Source organism: Trichosurus vulpecula, chromosome 3 (assembly GCF_011100635.1).
Source record: "Trichosurus vulpecula isolate mTriVul1 chromosome 3, mTriVul1.pri, whole genome shotgun sequence".
Lineage (NCBI taxonomy): Eukaryota > Metazoa > Chordata > Mammalia > Diprotodontia > Phalangeridae > Trichosurus > Trichosurus vulpecula.
This window is the reverse complement of record NC_050575.1, coordinates 241,565,506-241,582,685: the sequence shown is the minus strand read 5'-3', so window position 1 is coordinate 241,582,685 and position 17,180 is coordinate 241,565,506. Positions and strand designations below refer to the sequence as shown.

Below are 17,180 nucleotides of genomic sequence, written 5' to 3'. Positions count from 1 at the left end.
TGTTGGTGGAGAGAAGACCCATATCAGTGAAACCAACAATCATTGATATACTGAAGTATTCCTTTGCATATTAATATTCTTTGTAAAACATTTTTAGGACAGAACTCAGGAATGGTGTACAATCAAACAGACAGGAGTTCCTAAAACATTGGGAACCACTGCTCTAAACTACATCATCATTTTACTATGAGATGCCAGTCATTAAATGTTTAAATTCTAGAAGATAATAGTTTTTAGATTAAAAATGAACTGCCTATGTTAAGATCATTTCCTAAAGTATCTTTTTTAAAGTTCATAAAGTTTATAACAAAAAGAAAAAACCTTTTAATATATGAATATACAACATGTATACATAAAGTTATGGTAGTCAAGGCACTGGTTACTATTCCTTTTTTATTATAGTTTATGAGGAAAAAGTACTAAATTATTTACACAGCTCATAAATATTCCTTTTAAGAATACAGGTTAATTTCTTAGTGCTAAGAAATGTACAAGAGAATATTGTGTAGCTTTTCATCAAGGGCTATGATAATTTTTTTAAAACGTAGTCATATAGTTAAAACAGTAGGTATGTTGCCATCAAATTTGTAAATACTCAAAAAATCTATTCTACTGTGAGATGTGGGAAATTCTAAATTAAATTTTAAATCATGTAACATAAAAATAAAATGCTTCTGGTAGAAATGGCTCAAAGTCTTTCAACAAAACTTTATTAAACATATTCTATATATCAGGCACCATGATAGGTGCTGGGGATACAAAATAAAAATGAGATAGCCCCTATCTTGAAGGAACCTTTACTCTACTAGGGAGTATATAAGATGTATGCAGATAAGTAAATCAAGATATACAAATATAAACAGAAAATAAGGGAATAAGGAAAGATCTGTTATAAAAGGTGGCTTTAGATCTGAGCCAAGAAGAGAATTAGGGGCTCCAAGAACTGTAGGTGGGGAGGAAGAGCTCTCCAGGTAAAGAGAGCAGGTGTTCAGAGGCAGGTGCATAGGAGATGGAGGGTATAGGTAAAAAAGCAAATTGGCCAGCTTGGTTGAAAGGTAGAGTATATGAAAGTGAGTAATGTGTAATGACCTTACAAAGGTAGGCTGGAGCCACATCATGGATTTTTTTAAATCAATTTTATTTTCAGATTCTCCTCTCCTTCCCAACTCCCTAACCCTGTCTCCATCTCAAAACCACATCTTCTGAGAAAGTAAAAAATATCAAACCCCTAATCCAAACATATAAACAAATTCCCTCATTGGTAATATCAAAAAAAAACCAAAACAACCATGTACATATCTCCACTGTGACTCTATCCTCTCTCCCATTAGAGGTAAGCAGCATATTTTATCATAATTCCTTTGGAATTATTGTATTCATGAGAGTTCCTAAGTCTTTCAAAGTTTTGTTGCTGTATAAATTGTTCTCCTGGTTCTGCTAACTTCACTCTGCATCAGTTCATGCAGGTCTGTCATTTCCTTCTCCACTTCATTTGACAGACAAGGAAACTGAGGCAAATAGGGTTAAGTAGTTTGTCCAAGGTTATACAGCTAGTAAGGGTCTGAGGCCAGACTTGAACTCGGGAAGATGAATCTTACTGACTTCAGGCTCAGCATGCTTATCTATTGCACCATCTAACTGCCCCTCTATTTCTTACCCAAGACCAAACTATTTTGATCATTACAGCTTTGTAATATAGATTGAGATATGATGCTGCTAGGCCCTCACTTCTTCCTACTTTTTTTCCTCATTAATTCCCTTGACATTTCTGACTTTCTGGTTTTCCAGAAAAACTTTATTATTGTTATTTTCTAGTTCTATAAAGCAAACCTTTCAGAGTTTGACTGGTAGGACCCTGAATAAGCAAATTAATTTAGGTAGTATTGTCAGCCATTGAAAATAAATGGGAGGGGGGGCAGCTAGGTGGCACAGCAAGTAGAGCACATGCCCTGAAGACAGGAGGACCTGAGTTCAAATCGGACCTCAGGCACTTGACACACTTACTAGCTGTGCGACCTTGGGCAAGTCACTTAACCCCAATTGCCCTGCCTTCCCCCCACCAAAACAAAGCAAATAAATAAATGAAAATAAATTTGGGTTTCTGTCATGGGCTCCCTTTTCTCTGTACTCTCGCTCCCTTGATAATAGTTCCTGCGGGTTCTACTACCTTCTCTATGCTGACGATTCCTAGATCATATGCAGCCCTGGTCTCTTTTATACTACAATTCTATATCACCAACTGCATTGGACATTTTGAACTAGACATCCCAACAGATAGCTAGGTGCCATAAAGGAGAAAGCACAGAACTTGAAGTCAAGAATACTTTAAGTCAAATCCCAGACTTAGACACTTAATCTCAGTTTCCTCATCTATAAAAATGAGAATAATAATAGCACATATCTCCCAGGGTTGTTGTGAGGATAAGATGAGATAACAATCTTAAAGCACACTACAAACTTCGAAGCAGTACATAAATGCTAGCAGTTATTATTATTATTATTATTATTATTATTATTATTATTATTATTATTATTATTGTCATTTCAAACTCAACATTTCCAAAGCAGAATTCATTATCTTTCCCACAGAACCACCCCCTCTCCTCAACTTGCCTGTTATTGTTGAAGGCACCACTATCTTCCCAGGCACTCGAGTTTGCAATGTAGCATTTTCACCAGGTTTGTCCGAAACCATCCCCTTCATCATTTCTTATAGTCCAATGGTATTCTGATTGTATCCCCCAACTTGTTCAGCCATTTCCCCATTGATGACTACCCTCTCAGTTTTCACCCTCATTTATTCTACATATCCAAACAGCTGTCAAATCCCTGTTTCTAATTTAATTAATAACATCTCACATATGTTCCCTTTTATTTATTCAAATAGCCAGTACCCTTGTGCTGACCATCATCACCTTATTATTATAGTTTCTAATTTCTTCTTGCCTCAAGCCTCTCACCTTTCCAAGTGATTTTCCTAAAGTTCAGGTCTGGTCAAGTTGTCCCTCCTCCCTGATAAACAGCAGTGGCTCCCTATTGCCTTCAGGATAAAATATAAAGTTCTTTGTTAGGCATTTAAAATTCTTCATACATGGATACTTCCCATCTTTCTAATCTTACACATTACTTCTCTTTATGTACTCTACTATCCAGCCATATTGGCTTACTTATTATTCCTTACACATAAAATTAACTCTCCCAGCTCTGTACCTTTGTATCCAACGTCCTCCAAGCCTGGAATGCTCTAGCTCTTCAATACCACCTCTCAAAATCCCTTGCTTCCTTCAAGACTCAGTTCTAATTCCACCTTCTGTGGGAAGCCCTTCTCAGCCTGCCTAGCCCCCATCGCACCTACAGCTACTAGAGGCTTCCCCGTAAGGCAACCTTTCATCTTCTCTGTAGTTTGTAGTGTGCTTTACAATTGTTATCTCATATATGTACTCTTATAAATTTGCCACAGGAGACCTTCCCCATGTGCTGGAGCTTCACCATTCACTTCTTTCACCACTCCAGTACCACTGGAGCACTCTGGTTGAGTCCATCTGTAGTCTGTCACCACATTACTATCTCATCTTCTCCTATCATTTTCCTTAATGACATCTTTTACTGCTTTTCTTTTTTGAGATTCCTTACTTGTTATATGTTGCAGTCTGCTCACATCCATAAAGAACTTCTCCATTGTGCTCTGTATGATATTCCTTTTTAATTGGTTGGAAACTGTAGAATTCCATATCTTGCCATACAGCAGCACCAATAGAGTATTAAAATAGTTTAGCTAAATTAATAGAGTTCATTCACCACTGGATGGAATTTTTGGTCCAACAACTCATGAAAATCATTTAATCAGAAATGGACAGATTGTGACCTGTATTAGTGGAAGGAGAATACACACTGCTCAATGATTTTTCAAACTATTACAGTGAAAGAAAAGGCATGAGAAGAAAAATTCATGTTTGGGAAATGGTGAACTTAGGGGGATTCATGAAAGAGGATATTGTGCGATAAGGCTAGAAAAGTTAAGCTAGTGCAAGATTGTGTAGGACACCTTAAATGCCATGCTCCAGCTTCTACTTTTTTATATGGACAATCTCATTTAAAGACTTTTAACAAAGAAGTGATATGATCAGAGATGTATAGGGCTTCTGGCCATCTGGCTGCCTAAACAGGGGTTGACTGCCCAGTTCCCCCATACCTACACTACAGCAAATACCTGAAACTAAATGATTTTAAAAATCATATAAGAAACTACAATAAATGACTTCTTCTATCCAAGCATAGCACAAAAAGGTCATCCAGCAGCTAATGGGCAACAGGAAAGAGGGCTACCAGCAAAGCAAGCACCAGCACAAACAAAACGAAACCAGAACTTCCCAGCATAACCAGAAAAGGGTCAACAGGCTTCTCTGTCCAAAATCATCAAGAGTGAAAACATCCCCTGAAAAAGCTTCAAGAAATAGAAGTCATTATTATGAATACAGCCTGACCACAACACCCCAGGGTTCCAAGTTTCACTTCACCCTGTCTTGAGATGCTATAAAAGAACCCTGAAGATCGAATATTCTGAACCTAAAAAATCCATGGGGACCTATCCCTGGGAAAAGCAGGTCAGTACAGGAACCCTCATAACCCAGAGGAGACCAAGCGAGACTGACCACTGACCCAAAAGTGCAGCAGGGATAGAACACAACCCCAATTCAGGAACTAAAGCTAGAAAGAAAAATAAACCAAAGAAGATAAAAACCAATGTTAAAAATTATTGGGGACAGAAATCAGATTTACAAAAGCTAAGGAGATAGTGGGTGATAAGAAAGTAGAAGCTACATTCTATTTTTTCTTTGAAGAAATTTAGCTGTGAAGAGGAAAAAAGAAATGAGATGGTAGCTGAAAGGTTAAAGGAAAGCTGGATCGTACTTTTTTTAGCTTTTATTTAGTATTTTATTTTTCCTCAGTTATATATAAAAACAATTTTTAACATTTGTTTTTAAAACTTTGAGTTTCAAATTCTCTCCCTTCCTCTCTCTCCATTCCCCTCATTGAAAAGGCAAGAAAATTGATACAGACTATATATGTGTAGTCATGCAAAATATTGGATTGTACTTTCATTGAAAAAAATAAACTACACAAGTATAAAATGGGAGAGATGTGGTCAAACTGATTTTTCTGGAAAAGATCTGGCAGTTGTAGCAGGCTATAAGCCTATGATGAGTTAAAAGTGGCAGGTAAGAAAGCTAATTCAATCATGGGCTGTATCAGAAAAGGGATAATATACAGAACTAGGAAGTGATGGTCTCCCCATAATCCACCAGGGTCAGACTACACCCAGTGTTCAATATTCCACATTAAAGGAAGGACACTGATACGTTGGAATGTATTCCAGTGGAAATTAATGATGACAGTGACATGGAGCGGTTTAGCCTAGAAAAATCAGGGGAGGGAGCATGTGCAAAGGAGAGTTGCCTTCAAGCATTTGAAGGGCTGACACCCAGAAAAGGGATTAGACATGTGCTACTTGGCCCTAAGGGGCAAACCTATGAATACATGAAAGCTGCAAAGTGACAAACTAGTGCTTGATGTAAGGAAAACTTTTCTAAGAATTAGAGTTCTCTAAGACTGTAATGGGGTGTCTACAAGTATTCACATAAAGGCTAGGTATTCTGTAGAAAGGATACATGTTCAGGCACGAGTTGTCCTAGAAGCCTTCTAAAGTCCTTTCCATTTAGAGATTCTGTTTTTAAGTCTAGAAGGCATAGTTAGCAGAAAAAGACAGAATGAAGATGCATGAAAAGATAGGATGGGTGTGGAGCCAGGACCAGAGTGGGTGGAAGATCATGGTACCAAGGGTGTTGGTAGAAGGATTATTAACCTTAGCAAAGAATATGGAAATCTCTTCCTCTGAGATGGGAAAGAAAATGAGTAATGACATTAAGAAATTTTGAGATATGGAGGAGAGAAATTAAGGAGGTCTCATTAGATGGTCTCAACCTTTGCAGTGAAGTAGGAAGCTGTATTAACTGCTATAAATAGGAGAGTCTAGGAATATGGGTGGAGGTTTGAGGAGAGAAGAAAAGATTTGGAATAGTTAATGTAGGGAATGCAATTCAATTATATCCAACAAGCACCAACTTAGCACCTGCTATGTGTGGAGCACTGTGCTTGGTAATGGGGATAACAAAGACAAAAAAAAACAAAAAAAAACCAGTCCTTGGCCTTCAGGAGCTTATATTCTAGCCTAGTATCCATGGGCTATCCCCCATGATTTGGGTGCCCCTTTCTACCCACAATCAAACCTGTGTTCACCAATCCAAAAAACTGCATAAGCCCTGTCCCTCAGGAACAGTTTGCCACAATCCAGGTCCCCCAAACACCCTACCTAGGATTCCTCTGGGGACACCTTCTACAGGATTCATGTCCTTTAACTCAGGGCTCTTTTTGGCTATGATTGAGATCAGTGGTATCAAACTCAAATATAAACAAGGGATACTAAACCATACATAAAGATCCCTGAAAGTCACATATCGACTTAAAAAACCAAGATTATATAATTTCTTTTTTTGTTGTTAATACATCAACAAACTAAAATCAAATAGGAGCTATATTTTAATCTGGTCTAGGCCACACTCAGGGTGTTGTAAGCCTTATATTTGACACTTTGGCTTGAGAGCTTTGTCTTAAATATGGCACAGAGAATCAATAATTCTTACATGGACTAGCTAAGTATCATGAAGTTTGCTGAGTTAATGCACCTATTCTTGAGCTGTGGGATCTTGAGGGATCTTAGGTCATTTAGTTTCCCTAGCTTTCAGTATCTACATCTACAAAGTGACAAATCAGAAGATCTCTCTGAAGTCTCTATTAGCACTAAAATCCTGTGACCACATAAGATATCCTCCCTTTCTGGAGCAAGGCTATTGTTCTGTTTTTTAAAAGTAGTCACTACAGTGCCCTGGCATTACAGCAAAGCACTGTAAGGCTTTGTCTTTGTGGGGAACTGTGTACCAGAGAAAAAGATTTAATGGGCCCATTGTTCATGGTGCAGCCCATCTAAACCTTAACTAGCTTGGAATCTGTTGTCCTAAAACTTCCTGATACAGGCAAGATATAGTCCTACGGGGTCTTTGATTGTATTGTGATCTCCACGTGTATTGTGATCTCCACGGCAAACAGGCAAAACTGCTTTAGCTGGCATATGGCCACTGATGGAAATAATTTGGTCAAATGATACCTTTCTAGCAATCAGGTCACAAGGACATAGATCAAAAGATTTGGCATCCCTAGGATGCAATGAAATGATAATGTTTTAATTTTTCTATTGATATCTTTTGTTCATTACCAACATGTCCAATATATCCCTCTAAAAGAAATATCCTTATAAAAAAGAAGAAAAGGAAAAAAATTCACTAAAACTAACCAATATCTTATTCACTAGGCTTAGTTTTGAATGACTTGTGGCTATTTCCAAAAATCAACTTTACCCTTCAAAAGATAAAGACTGCTACCACTAAAGGCAAGTTCTAAAGACAATTCCCTATCAAGGAGTTCCCAAAAATAATTTAGGAAATGGCAACCTCATCAGAATAATATTCCTATGCTGCTGCCAAGGTGATCAAATTGAAAAGGTCACCATTCACAGAATCACACAAATGAAAGGGTTATCAAAAATCATCCTGTTCACTCAATGGGATTATCTCTTTTACATTAAAAATGTCATATTATACACAATGCTTTCTTTATACATGTACACATAATAATAAATCTCATATTTATATACTACTTTAGTATTTACAAAGCATTTTCCTCACGAAAGTCCTCTGAGGTAGGTAACATAATATTATGTCCACTCTACAAACTAGCAACTAATTATTGAGATGGTCATCATGTCAAAAAAGCAAGGATCTAAAGCTGTAATGCACCTCAGAGGCAAATCCCTCATCTTACAGATGTGGAAACTGATGATCAAGGATGGTAAGTGACTCACCAAGGTCAGACAGGGAGTAACTATGAAAGGCAGTATTTGAAACCAGCTCCTCTGATTCTAGAGTCAGTGTCCTGGACATTGTACCATGCTGTGTTTGATAAAGTAATTTGATTAAGATCAGACAGCTAGTAGGACGCAGAGTGAAGAGTACAGCTGAGGTCTCTTGATTCCAATGTTTATGGTCTATTATACAACATTGTAATTAGACAGACAGACAGATAGATAGATAGACAGATAGATTTTTAAAGATAATATCCCAAACCTTACCAGTTTGAATTTGTCAATTCTATCTGTGGATGGTACCAAAATGTTACATCTTTAACTACAGTGAGTCTTTGATGCAGTGGTGGCTTTTGAGAGGGATGTTAATCAAAGGCACAAAAACCCCAGGGATAGGGTTGTGATTGTTTTTATGTCCAAGGATACTGCTTATTATTTTTAATTTTCTCTAAGATGAGGTCACTCAAAATACAGTAACTTTCCATTGGAGGATTAGCCATCAAAAATTTGTAATCCCATGTTAGTTTCCATCTGTTGACTATTAGGTTTCTGACCTGTCTCCCCAACCACTGGTAGGTGAGCACCTCAGGAATTACAAACTAATTTTAATATTCCATGTATACTGAATTTCCTAAGCAAATATAAGTAAATGACCCAACAGCAGCAAAACAATTAAAAAGTAAATCTACTACAAAATAAATTTTAAGATGCATTTTGAAACCACATGTAAATTACTGTTGGATTTAGTCATTGCTTTGGATAATCCCCAGCAAAAGGTCCCCTTCACCATGTCGATATTTAAAAGTTTATTACCAAAACATGATTGTACACAGCAGGGAATATGATCAATTTTTTAAAACTCTATATACAAAAAAGACCATTGTTTTTATATTTTTTACTATAAATCCACACCACAGTCTCTCTTCATCTCTAATCCTACCTCCCCCCAACATGAGGCCCATTAATTACTTAGGATATGCCTATCTGATTCTGAGATCATGTGTAATTCTATACTCTAAAAAGGATCTCCAGCTCTTTCCCTATCCCTATATATTTTCATTGCTGGTACTTACCAGATACTAGGCAATTAATTACTCTAAGGTGGTTGTTTGGGTATGGTGACAATGGTAAAATCCTATGCTGTAGATATCTACAAAGCAATTGTCTAGTGAATCTACAATGAATTGCTTCCACTTCAAACATCAGATGGAAGAGATAAATGTGACTACAAAGGCATGGAGTATTTGCTATATAAATATATATATATCTGTATGTAAATATGTGTATATACATACACACATATATACACATATAATTCCATGTTAGATAAAAAATTACGAATTTTAACCTGAAATAATAAATTAAAATCTTATGCCTAAAATGTATGAAATAAAAGGCATTCATGAAGCTTAAGAGAAATATAAAAATGATGTACTATTCAATGACTGCCTTTTTTTTATTAAGTCAAGTAGCCATGTGCAACACTGATTTTTATATGAAAGTAAAAAAGCACAAAAGGAAAGGAGACAGGTTGTTCAGCTGTGCATGTAGCAGGGCTACACATAAATGTTTCTAATAGACAAAACATCTGGGACCAAAAAAATCAATTTGTACCATTTTTTGAAAAAAAGAATAGTTTTATGTGTGTAATATAGCTTCTGCAATATAAATCTGTACAAACTAAGAGCTCTGGTCTATCCTTCAGGCTTGTTCTGAGTATATAAAATATGCAGAATCCTACCAGGCCATGTTGCCATGGGCTGTGTTGTCAAGGTGACAGAGTAGCTCCAGGGTCTGAGTGGTGCTTGATGAATCATCAGGGGATTCATGACTGCCTGATTCCAATTCCTTCGGCATCCTCCACACAGCCGCACATGTCATGACTTTACTGTCTGAAGCTAAGCAATAGAGGATAATGTCAACAGAGCATGGTACGTGGCACAGATTCAGTATACAATGCATCAACATTTACACAAATCCAGAAGCAGCTCACATCTGCACTTTAAAATATTTAAAACTTCATAATAAGTGGCATGCAGCAAACAGAACAGAGAGACACACACCTTAATTCAGAAATCAGTTCAATGCACAACTCACGATCAGCATGCATTTAAGTCACTTTCCTTGTTTTAAAAACCAGCATTTTATTACAGATGAAAATTTAATTTCCTCAAAATCGATTTCTCCCCCTCTTCCTAGGCAATTCTTCAAATAAAGGGGAAAACAGAAGTCTGAAAACACCGTCATAAAGTGTTTAGGTAGTACCACTAAGGCAAAGCCAAATTTTTAAAAATGTTTGTTTTTTTCAATAGTTTTATTGGGTCATCTAAAATTAAAACTAGTAGCATATGTGGAAAAACTGTCACTGTAATTCACCATTTTAAAAAATCCATATGATATTGTTTTTATAAAATTCTGTCTTTAAATCTGAAAGCAAAGTTCTGGAAAAGTATTTACATTCATCAGAATTTCATCAGAAAACAATAACATATGAATGAAAAGCATTACCATCTACCAGCATTGCTGCCAGAAAATAAAAGTTTCATGTCTCTAGAAGTCAAAATAACTTCACAAACAAAACTATGAAAATTTTGGACAAAGAACTCATTAAAACCCCAAAAGAAGGGCATTTTAAAAGGATGAGTATTCATTTTCTAATTTCAAAAGGTGACTTTTCACTTTTGAAAAGTAATTATCTAATTTCAACTAACCAACCAACCAACCCAACCAACCAAGTGATGTTTAACTATCTGAAAAGCACTGTGCCATGAATTATGGAGTATAGAAAGACATATAACATATTTCTTGGCTTCAAGAAACCACCTTTAGAACCCACGGATCTAACACAGTAGCACTAGGTTCTAAAGCTATTTGGTGAGGACACATCTAATGAAATCTTACATTGTAGTGATGATGTAATAGATGCTTAGGAATAGCAATAGCAACTTGCAACTTTCTGATGCTAATGTTCCCATTTTAACTCAGAAAACAGGTTACAAAGACTTCTCTCCATTTCAGAAATAGAGTTTGGTCATTTGTGAATTTCAATTAGACACCTTTGATTGCAGGTGTGTCTGCTAACTCAAAGAGATTTAACTAAGGCAGAAAAAAAGTGTCAGAGTAACTGAGACAGAGATTGGCTTATTATGAAATGCCAAAAACAAAGCAAATACATAAAATATTATTCCCCCAAAAAGGCAGAGCTTACACTTTATCTTAATCAAAGGTCAGATTATAAGCTCCCAATCTGAAAAGTAATAGAACACTGTGAGGACTGAATTGTGGTTGTCACCCCAAATGAATAAGACCTCAGACCAGAATGCAAAACAACAGTAAGCATAGCGTAGAAACTATTTTAGAAAAAAAAAAAACTTTCATATGAGAGAAATCACAGGTGGCCAGGCACTGTTCCCAAGTGCAAATAAAGTTTATACTAATACTTGGTAGCTAACATTTATATATGGCTTTGAGGTTTATAACAAGTTTGACATAGATTATCTTGTTTAATCCCCTGTTTGGTAGGTGATCTTAATTTTAAATACGAGGAAACTGAGGATGACAGAGGTCAAGAGACTTGCCCAGGGTCACACAATTGGTGGGTTATTCAAAGCAGAATTTAACCCAGATCTTCCTGATTCCACATCCAGTACTCTATGCACCAGGTCACCTAGCTGCTGCGATAAATATTGAACCAAATTCTTACACTGTACACATTATCACCTAGAAGAATTTGGCTCAGTAGTCAGGTATTCATATGTATGATTTACACACATACATATAAACACATATATATGCACACATATCCTATCTTCACCAACACTGTGTCTTTGCTTTTCAATCAGGTCAAAATGCTACTAAGTTACCCTTTTAACCCACTAATTACTGTCATTTCTTCAAAGATTTCATCCTCCTATCCAACGTAAATGACCTTTGGTTTCTAAGTCCAACTCATTGCGTACCCTGGCCATATGAAGTCTCTCACTTGGCACTACACTCCTACTCATTTCAGCTTTTGTCAGGTAATTCCAAACAATTCTTTTCATTTGTTTCTTCCATTCCCAACTCTAAGTATCCAACATGTCCCTATGTGTTGACAATTACATTCCACTTCAGAGCAATCAATCTAATTCCCTCCACCCCCTTTGAGAATTACTGTCAATTCTCCTTCATAAACTGAAAGAGAGAAGTGGAGATTGCGTTGAAATAATCAAATAACCTTAACCCTGCCCCCCAACTAAAAATGAAAAGAAGAAAGTTCATTACAGAAAATAATCAACATGCAGCTACCTTGTCTTCATTGGATCATAAATAACTTGAAACCACTGACTATGCTTTCTATGAATAAGTAAACAAAAAAAAATTTTAATAAGCACTTACTATGTGCCTAGCATTACGTTAAGTGCCAGGAGTACAAATATAAAAATGAGAAATTTCCTGCTATTGAAGAGTTCATACTATCACTGGGGGAGACAACAGATGCAGGTAGGAGGTGGAAGGCAAGGGATCCTTAGGATATAGCAACAGGGTAGATGGTAACATGTACAGGTCTGGATGGTTTAATGGCAGGGCAGATACCAAGGCCTGGTATTCCTCCAGCTTACTAGGGGGATGGGAGTTGATGCCTCCCTATTCATTGAGTTATGTGTGGCACATCCATCCCACATCCAGGAGCAAAAGCGAGAAAGGGACTTTGGCAGGAAGGCTAGGGGGAAGGGGAAATCCCAGTATGCTCTAGGTTAGGGGCTGTGGTAGTGGGGAAAGGGCTGTTCTGCTTGACCCTTGAGCAATAATGACTTTAAGGTTTTGAACTCAAGTAACTGTAAGGATGGTGGTTCACCTAAAAGAAAAACTGTAAAGCACCAAACTAAAGTGTTATGCTACATAATTTAAAAAGAAAGAACACACTTAAAAGTATCAATAATCTCCTGAAATTAGAACAATCATAGGAATCACTAACATTCTCATCCAACACCTTTGGAAGAGGAGTTCTTAATCTTTTCTGTATCTTGGACCACTTGGCAATCTGGTAAAACTTATAGACTCCTTTGCAAAATAAAGTTTTTAAATGCATCAAGTAAAATTACAAACCAAACTATTTATCCTGAAATACAGTAAATATATTTGTCAAAAAAAATTAAAACAAGTTCATGAACCTCAAGAGGTCCGTGCTTTAGAAGTATATACTACATGCATATACATACATAAGTACATACATACTTATTACATATTCCTATTTGTCCATCTGGACATATATAGTGAACACGACTAATTGAACCCACTGTTTTGAAGGGCCAATGGACCCAGGCTGTCATTATGTTTAAGTTTAGAATATGGCTTTTCTCACAAGGTAGAGAAGACAATAGGAATGATGGTGGCAGAGGAGGGACCTCCCCTGTCTTCCCAACTCCAACACTGACTGACTGTTCTGATAATCGCAATAACAACCCAGAGTTCCCATATTTTTGGAAGTAGTGGCCAGAGCTCCTAGAATTTAAGAGTAAACTGTAATAAGCAGAAAGAAAATGTTTTATGATGGTTTGGGTTTTCCAGGGCACCCATAACTATATCTAACCTTTGAATTTTCGTAACAATTTTGGCATAAAGTCCTTGAAATCTTATGATACCCCTCCCTGCAAACCTACCAGAAGCAAAGTTGAAGTTAAAAGACCTGGACTCAAGATCCTGCTCTAATAGTTATTTAAGGTATGCTCTGGGCACATCATGTTTATTTCTCTGAACCTCAACTTTGTCATTTGTAAAATGGAAATAATGTTTGAGCTACCTACCCCATGAGATATTTGTGAGGCAAATGCTGGCACATGTGATATTAGTACTATTATTACTGTGAGGTTGAAGTGACCCTGGCTGGACACTCTGGGAAACCCTCCAGTCACTAATGGACATGCATTAGTGAGTTCAAATGAGTTCCTAATGCTGCAAACATCAAATCAAATTTGTAATCTTGTTCAATTTGCCACATCTTAAGTAAACTTAATAAAATAGGGGACAAAAAACATATACAAGTATACAATTTGTTCAGATTCCATAAAAGCTCTAAGAAAATTCCTTTTAAGAAGTTACTTGACCTTTTGCTTGTCAAATTTCTAAAGTCCCTCAATAAAAATTGAAAAGACAAAAGGAACTCTGATTAGATCTGCTCTTCATTAGTAGAAATAAAATTATAAATAACCTTGATATCAACCACATCACCCACTTACTGTATGTTCAGCATGTACCTTTTTATATTAGTGATGCACCGAATTCCTAAGGCTACAAAAGCTGTTGAGAAAGTAGTATTTCATAGGTTCAAGGAGTTAAGGCAGCTATTTTCAGAAGCTTACCATATATTCAGTAGCAATACAAACAAATAACAAATAAAGAATAATGAAATAAGCATGCATGCAACTAATTTTTATCAACAAACATTTATTAATCACCTATTATGTGCCAGTCACTGCGCTAAGCACTGGAGACAACAAAAAGAGGCAAAAGACAGTCCCTTTCCTCAAATTGCTTACAACCTCATAGGGCAGATAAATGCAAATACACACACACACACACACACACACACACACACAGCAAGCTACATACAGGATAAAAAAAATAATTAATAGAGGGAAGGCACTGGAAGTAAGAGGCGGTAAGGAAGGGATTCCTGCAGACAGTGGAATTTTAGCTGGGACTTAAAGGAAGCCAGGAAGGTCAATAGTTGGAGTGGGGGAAGAAAAGCATTCCAGGCATGAGGGCAGAGAAAATACCCAGAGCTGAGAGATGGAGTGTCTTATTACTGGAACAGCCAGGAGGCCAATGTCACTGGATCAAAGAGTACACATTAGAAAGTAAGATGTATGAAGACCAGAAAGATAGGAGGGGTCAAGGTTATAAAAGGTTTGAATGCCAAAGAGAGCACTTTCTATTTATTCCTGGAAGCACCAGAAAGTCACTGGAGTTTAATGAGAAGGGGAGGTGATACTGTTAGACTTTTGCCTTAGGAAAATCACTGTAGTGGCTGAATGAAGGATGGACTGGAGTGGAGAGAGACTTGAAAGCAGCCAAGTCCGCTGGCAGTCTGAGAAATCTGAGGATTCCCATCTTGGTACAATTTTCTGAATGAAAACTCATGTAGAACAGTTATCAAACAAGTTATGGAAATTTTTTAGGCCATATTAAGAAGGAAGAAAACTACAATGTTTGTTCAGTGTCCATATAATACGAACGTTACATGTGACAAAAGCTATTGAATGAACAAGTAAATTCCTTTTTTCTTGGACTCATATGTGCAAATTTTCAGAAACAAAAAGTTTCCAGTGACAAAGAGTATTCAGACTTGAGTAGAGAATATTTCTCTGTACAATTGATGGATCATATATAGTCATGCATTAAGAAGCAATAGCTCCTTGGTGACTAAACTGAGAAGCAACATGGAACAACACAGATAGGCATTGGTAGGTCTGGTTTTGAGTTGTGGTTTTGCCAGGACTTAGTCGCATGAACTTGGACAAGTGACTTCATCTCATTGTGTCTCAGTTTCCTCTAAACTGAGGGAGTTGGACTGAATTTCTAAGATCACCTCCAGCCCTAAGACTTTATCATTCTAAGATAAGTACTTGTCACAAATTAATTAATTCACTAAGTAAAAGATAAGCAATGTTTGGCTAAAGAAGGAAGTAAACAGAAGACAATGGCCCCTATTAATGCCAAGAGATATTCAATACAATTCAATAAATACTTACTAAGTACTTACTGTATACAGAATATACCTAGGGGAGATACAAAGTTTCATCAGTCACAGTTTTATTCTTATGGAGCTTATAATCTATTAAAAAAGGAAGAGAAAATACACAACTGTAAGACACAAAAATATAAGATCAATTTGTTAGAAAGTTGCAAAACAAGTGGTACATGAGGTCCAAAAGTCAAAGTTTTCCACAAGGGCATTTGGGAAAGAAATCATAGAGTAAGTAGCAAAATTTTGGCAATCTGGTGAAACTTATGAACCCACTCTTTCTCACAATAATGTTTTTTAATCGCATGAAATAAAATATATAGTATTACAAAGGAAATAAATTATATTGAAAGAATTGTTGTTGAGTGGTTTTTTCAGTCATGTCTGACTCTCCATGACCCCATCTGGGGTTTTCTTGGTAAAGACACTGGAATGGTTTGCCATTTCCTTTTCCAGCTCATTCTACAGATGAGGAATTAAGGCAAACAGGGTTAAGTGATTTGCCCAGGGTCACAGAGCTAGTTAAGTGTCTGTACTCAGAAAGATGAGTCTTCCAGATTCCAGGCCCAGCACACTATATACTGTGCCTCCTAGCTGCTCATTGAAAGGATTACCAAAAGAATTTAAAAATCAGTTCATGGACTCCAGTTTAAGAACCCCTGCTTTAAAGAATGCAAGGAATACAACAAATAAGCTCAAAGTAATAAAAAGGTTGAGCTAAGGCACAAAAATGAGAAAACATAGGGTGTATTTATGGAAAATGAGCTGGAGCCTGGACTGGATGAAATAAGATGTGAGGCTAGAAAAGCAAGGTAATACCAGACTGTGATGAGCCTTAAGCATCTGGCAAAAAGAGCACAAACCTTGCTCAGCAGTAACTGAAGATTTTAGAGCAGACGAGTAACATGATCAGATTTATGCATAAAGGCTAGAAATAAAACAAAGGATAAATTGAGGGAGCAAGGCAAGAAAGGAAGAGGTTAGAGGACAGGAGACCAATTAGAAAGCAAAAGCAATTGTCCAGGCAGATGTTGAGGATGGCCTGTTGTATGATGATAACAGTGGGAACAGAGAGAAGGGGAGGATATGAAAGACATTCTGTACGTAGAATTGACAGAACTTGGTGGAAGGAAACAAGCTTTTATTAACTACCTACTAAGTGCCAGTCACTGTGCTGCCTGAAGCTTAACATCAAAAAAACTCAGATTGTGGCAAATGGTCCCACTACTTCCTTGCAAATAGAGGGAGAGGAAATGGAATGGGCTCAAAGATCACTGTAGACAGTGACTGCAGCCATGAAATAAAAGATGCTTGCTTCTTGGAAGGAAAGCTATGGCAAATCTGGACAGCATAGGTGATGGACAGAGCCATCACCTTGCCAACAAAGCTCCGTATAGTCAAAGCTATGGTTTTTCCAGTAGTAACATATGGTTGTGAGAGTTGGACTATAAGGAAAGCTGAAGTGCCGCAGAACAGACA

General features: G+C 36.9%; 1 protein-coding gene across 1 annotated transcript in view; it reads right to left on the bottom strand.

Moving 5' to 3' along the window:
- EIPR1 (EARP complex and GARP complex interacting protein 1) overlaps window positions 1–17,180 on the bottom strand; it is a 207,704-nt gene that overhangs the window by 59,712 nt on the left and 130,812 nt on the right. Inside the window, exon 4 of the mRNA XM_036748328.1 lies at window positions 9,717–9,873. Within this exon, the coding sequence (XP_036604223.1) occupies window positions 9,717–9,873 (157 nt within the window). The remainder of the gene's footprint in view (window positions 1–9,716; window positions 9,874–17,180) is intronic.